The following is a 5630-nucleotide window of genomic DNA, read 5'->3' on the forward strand; positions in this document are numbered from 1 at the left end:
ATCAAACCCAAAACTGGGACTGACTGGAACAAAACCTGCATAATAAATGAGGATACTTAGTTGGAATTGGCAAGGTATTGGCAGCCGATGGACAATAAGCTATCTTCGGGAGATTTGGAAAAACTATAGATCAGAGTTTTTATTACTTCAAAAACTAAAAATGAATTTTTTTTATGCAACAATTTCAGATTCATTTCGGTTATAATAAAATGTACACGGTTGAACCATACGGGGCAAGTGGTGGACTTGCTTTATTTTATGATAATTATTTTGATGTCACTATTTTATTTTCAAATAATAAAATAATTGATGTTGAAGCAAAAATTCTTGGAAAAAGAGTATTTTTATCTTTTATTTATAGGAATCCGGTTCTAAAATTGCGGGATCAAGTTTGGGAACGTTTAACAAGGATAAGCATCACTCGTACAGAACCTTGGATAATAATTGGGGATTTGAATGAGATAACTGGGAATCATGAGAAACAAAGTTGCCTTTTAAGACATGCATCTAGTTTCGTGTCTTTTCATACGATGATACAGGATTGCGGTTTTCTAGAGTTTCCTTGCGTAGAAAATACAATGTCTTGGAAGGAAAGACGAAATGCAAAGATGGTTGGCAAATGAGAATTGGCATGACTTATTTACACAATCCTTTGTCGAATATTTAGCAATGATTGGGTCGGACCACCAACGAATTGTCGCAACAATTGCGGATAAAATTCCTCGCAAGAGGGCACAATTTAGAATTGACAAGAGATGGATAGGACAAGACGGTTTGAGGGATACTATTACTAAAGGTTGGGAAGTAAAGTATGGATTCATCTTAGTGGGATTCATAGCAAGATAGAAAATGATAATCAAATTGGTCCATCTTAGTGGGATTCATAGCAAGATAGAAAATGATAATCGCTTCTTTAATAACTTCCACAGAAACAAGATAAAATGAACAGAGATTGTTACTATCAGCGCCAACAAACAATCACTTGGTATATGACACTGATAGCACTAAGCCAAGAACGAACCTTACATCTCATTCTGATCAAATCCAATACATTGGAAAACGATATGAGACCTGATAGAAGTGTAGAGCTGATTCAGCATCTTTCTTTGATTTCTCCACTTGACAGAGAATAATAATTGTTGAAGCCACATGTTCAAGTAGTGTGATCGTGTAATAAAATGCGAGATGGACATGGGAAATTAGTGTTTTCACCTTTGGAACATTGGCACCTAGGCTGGTGAGTACAGTTTCGATGTAACCATGTACGTCTTAATTAGGACATCCACTGCAATTCCTCTTCCGGATCAACCGGTATTGTACCCATATTATCCTTGAAAAAACAAAAACAGGAAAGCAGATAACCAAAGCAGAACCATAATTTACAACCAAAGCTATCTTCAACGTTTAGTATAGCAAAATCTTAACTCTATTCAAGTACGACCCACAAAAACAATCAGTTTTTACTTTTTACTTGTTCTACTAAACTTTTTCTTACAAAGAGAAAACAAATTCCATTTACATTCTCAATTTGTTTTACATAATCCCTTTTCTTTATAAAATTTTTTCCCACATTATTGGACATGTGAAAGAATATAATATTACCTGTTTGCCTATTATTGGAGAGTCTTAGACAATATTCAAACGAGGAATGTGTTGGATTTTGTAGTATTCTTCTCCTCCTCTTGACAATTTCTTCCAAAATTCCAATGTATGTGTGTTCATATCCAGCTCTTCCAAGGAAGTGATGAACCTCAGCCCATCAGGAAGCTCTGTTAACTTTCGACAATTTAGAATAGTCAGAGAATGAAGAAGTTGCATGGAGCCTTCTTTTACTATCCACTCGTGCCACTCATATAATGTAGATAATATTAGCTTCTTCAATTGAGGAAACCCACCGGCCGAGCAAACCATTCTGCTTCCACAAAAAGATTTATTCAATAAACTGACATCATATAAGTGAAGAAGCTTCTCTAGAATTGGCATCGGATCCTCCTCTAGACAACAACCACTTAGAGTTATGCTTGTAAGGTGAGAAGGGAAGCGTTGCGCATCAGGTAACCTTCGCATATATATACTTAACTTGAGCTGTTTGAGATTCTTGCAATCCAAAAAGAAACCTTCATCATTCGTGGGAGCATACAACTTATAATCATCATATATCGTAAGATTTTCCAAGTGTTTCAATTCACTTAGAGATGAAGATAGAGTTTCCATAGTACACCCCTTGCCGTTGAATAAGATAGAGAGGACTTTGAGCCGTGTCATACCTTGGAAATCCTTCACACTCCCATGCTCTGTTGAGAAATTCTCCAACGTCTCCAGGTTGACTAGATTACCCAATTCCATCTTTACTTTATCATGTATCTTCACCGGAAGAAAAAGGTTTGTCAATTCTCGCATCTCTTTCAAGAAATTGGGCATGTAGATTGAATATCTCTTATGTACACATAGGTTTAAATAGAGCAGCAGCTTCAGTTTCCGCATAGAAGAAGGTAGATGAGTTATATGCGCCATATATAAACTCAAATATTTCAAGTGAATGAGATTCCCAATGCTCGAAGGTAACTTCCCGCCTTCAAACTGGACTCTAGAGAGATCTAAAACCCTCATCAACTTAAGCCTTGTAAAGCATAAATCTGGTGCCATCCAATCTGTTCTCTTGTCTTTCAAGATAACCAAGAGAGATCTAAGTTTTGGATTATTCATCTCCCTTTCCACATTAAATGTCCTATCAAGCTGATGTAAGGCGAGTCTGCGAGATTTACAAGAAGATTCAGAATTCGCAGTTGAGGTGCCGTTAATAATTTGTAGGAAGTTCTCTTCGTTGGCTTTAAGAAGACAAACTTCTCTCATCATGTCATGCAAGTGACATTTTTCATATCTCAAAGTCCTACCATCTCTTTCGGACACAACCATATTTCTTTTAACTAACTCTTCTATGTAGCCATCCGCAACATCTCGAATGCTTGTTCTTTCATAAGATTCTGCGTTTAGTATTCCTTCCGCAGCCCAGTAGTAAGACAATTTCTCCACATCTACGAGATAATCTTCTGGAAAATGGGCGAGGTAGAGGAAGCAATGCTTCAAACAACTAGGCAACTCTTCAAAGCTCAAAGATAATACATAATAAACCAAACTGTTATTGTCGCCATTTAAAGTAGTCCCTCCAACAATATGAGATCCAATATGCTCATATATCCTTTTCCACTGATGCAATGTGTATTGCGCAGCTAACAAACCTCCTAACACTTTTACCGCCAATGGTAGTCCTCCACAACGTTTTATCATCTTCTTACCCATCTCTTCCATTTCATCAACCTTCAAGTCTGTACAACGTTATCAAAGTATATATACATCCTGTCAAGGTATGGTTCAATAACAAGAATGTTCAAATGGATTATTTCTTAAAGATATTAATGTCAATTTATTTAAGGATAAAAACATCATTGTTTATGATTCACTTCAAAAATAAAATCCTCATAGATTGTCCTTGAAAACGTACCGTTGGTATCTTTTCTAGGAAATGCTATCCGTCGAAAAATTTTCCAACATTCTTCGAGAGTTAGACAATCTGGTTTAAAAGTGAAACATTTTGGATGTGCTCGTAATGCCACACCCTCGTTGCGAGTAGTAAGTAGTACCTTCCAACCTACAAAAAAGTATACTTTTTTTTACATAACTCCAAACGGTGAACCATATATTGCCTCGTTGTGACCTTTCTTTTCTTTTTTGTTTTCACCCAAACGGTGGATATTAAAAACAGAATTATCAAATGTATGTACCATAAGATGTCACCTTTTGCCTGTGGAAACATTGGTTTTATTATGTCCCAATCTCCTTCTCTCCATATATCATCAAGGACGATCAAAGTCTTTTGTGTTCCCAACAGTCGAACGAGTTCTTCTTGGACTTCATCTTCTGTCATTTCTAACACTTTATACTCTGGCCTGAGTTTCCGCAAGATCGTCTGCCACACATACTCCCTTGTAAACTGTTGAGAAACACATACCCACGCCAATCCTGCAAAATTATTTTTTACTGTCTCATGATTAAACACCTGTCTTGCGAGGGTGGTTTTACCGATACCACCCATCCCCGTTATAGAAACCACTTGGCTGCTATCTTCCTCTGCTAAATAGCCAACCAATTGCTCAACATTCTTCTCCAGCCCCACAAGATGGTCTCCATTATCACTTGAAAACGTTTGTCGCATTTCCCTTTCTCTCTTATATAGGGACTGCGTATACCTTTCATTGACAATGACTTGTTGTACGCCAAGACTCAGCATATCACGAATCACCTTTGAGATCCTCTTACTTATGGCTTTCATATCGAAAGCAAGCCCCCTGCGTTTCACAATATCATAAGAAAATCTCTGCACACTGTTCCTAATGCTACTTGTTTTTCCTAGTTCTTCCTTTAGAAGAAAGATTTCAACTATATCTTCGGCGTCATAAACAATTTCCTTGATCTCTTTCACAGTGTTTCTCACCATTGCACTTGTCTGTTTTTTGGCTTCTGCATCTTCCAAAAAGCACCTTAACATATTCAGATCAGTTTTTAATTCATTAAATTGCTCCTGAACTCCCTGAAATCGCTCAGATTCTCGGACAAGGAGGTTCCAGAGCTTCTCAACTCCAACTGACAAAAGTGTCTCAGCCATAAATCTCCTGCTTAACCAAGATATCAAAGTAGTAGTCAATAATCACTAGAATATGATTCATGAGTTCATACTTCAGATAATATATTTTGCACAACTAATTGTATAAATATACTATTTTGGGGGGATTTAAACCACAGATCTGTCGACAAAAAAAACCACAAATCTTTGTACAGAGACATGAACAACACTGAGATAAGAAAAAAACTGCAAATTACAAAAGATTAAAGCAAAATAGTCACCTCCTAGAAAAAGCTTTCGTCCAACTGATCTGTATAAAGAAATAGACGACGGGAATTTTTAAGTGTTTGGTTAGAAGAACTCGGCAAAAATCCATTATAAGAGTTGACTTTTCAAATGTGAATCCTTTGGCTAGAAAGTCTTGAAAGGCAATCTATATTGTATCTAATTGCTGCTACTTGTCACATGTCATTTTTCATGGGCTTAAATTTCATGGGCTTAAATTTCAATTAAATTGTTCCACTCTGTAACACTGTCATAAAAAGAAGAAAAGGACGACATGAAGCAAAACCAGAGATTAAACAATCGTCAATCACTTGGTGATAGGATGCTAAAACAAGTTAGCTACCATAACTCGACGAGATTAAACATTAAAGTTCGTTCCACTTCACTTCCAAATTGTCAAAACAATCAATAATTCAGAATATTGTGAAACAAAAATACAATTATCAATCAGTAAAAAAAAACTTAGTCATCAAACACGCGCTAAAGCTCCAAAATCTATACCACTTATTCCCTGGAGCCTCTAGCTCTGCATGTAAGAAAGGTATTTGAGAGTTAAGAGGAGTTTACCAAACCAAGATCGTCTAAAAACGCACTCTATGAACTAAACAGAAATTGAGCTATTTTAATTTCTATCATCAAACTTGCAAAGAATACGTAAATGACTAATGAATAAGTAAGTCTTTGCTACAAACTTCAACGAGATCAATAAATATGTCATCTCTTA

The 5630-nt window shown here is 36.3% G+C and overlaps 1 protein-coding gene across 1 annotated transcript; it reads right to left on the reverse strand.

The window, feature by feature from the left end:
* Positions 1 to 905: 905 nt before the first annotated feature.
* LOC18010102 (probable disease resistance protein At1g59620) lies at positions 906 to 5016 on the reverse strand. The gene is made up of 5 exons (XM_024159902.1): positions 4903 to 5016; positions 3796 to 4670; positions 3503 to 3649; positions 1603 to 3326; positions 906 to 1330 (listed from the first exon to the last, which is right to left on the reverse strand). The coding sequence occupies exons 1-4, from the start codon at positions 4995 to 4997 to the stop codon at positions 1627 to 1629; spliced, it is 2817 nt and encodes a 938-aa protein (XP_024015670.1). The 5' UTR covers positions 4998 to 5016; the 3' UTR covers positions 906 to 1330; positions 1603 to 1626.
* Between the last annotated feature and the right edge of the window lie 614 nt (positions 5017 to 5630).

Source organism: Eutrema salsugineum, unplaced genomic scaffold, assembly GCF_000478725.1.
Source record: "Eutrema salsugineum unplaced genomic scaffold, Eutsalg1_0 scaffold_8, whole genome shotgun sequence".
In the NCBI taxonomy this organism is placed as follows: domain Eukaryota; kingdom Viridiplantae; phylum Streptophyta; class Magnoliopsida; order Brassicales; family Brassicaceae; genus Eutrema; species Eutrema salsugineum.

Coding starts and splice junctions, on each gene's coding strand:
- LOC18010102 (XM_024159902.1), bottom strand. CDS start 4,997: ATGGATTTTTGCCGAGTTCTTCTAACCAAACACTTAAAAATTCCCGTC. Junction 4,671..4,902: donor ACGAAAGCTTTTTCTAGGAG/GTGACTATTTTG, acceptor TTGGTTAAGCAG/GAGATTTATGGCTGAGACAC. Junction 3,650..3,795: donor AATGTTTCCACAGGCAAAAG/GTGACATCTTAT, acceptor ACTTTTTTGTAG/GTTGGAAGGTACTACTTACT.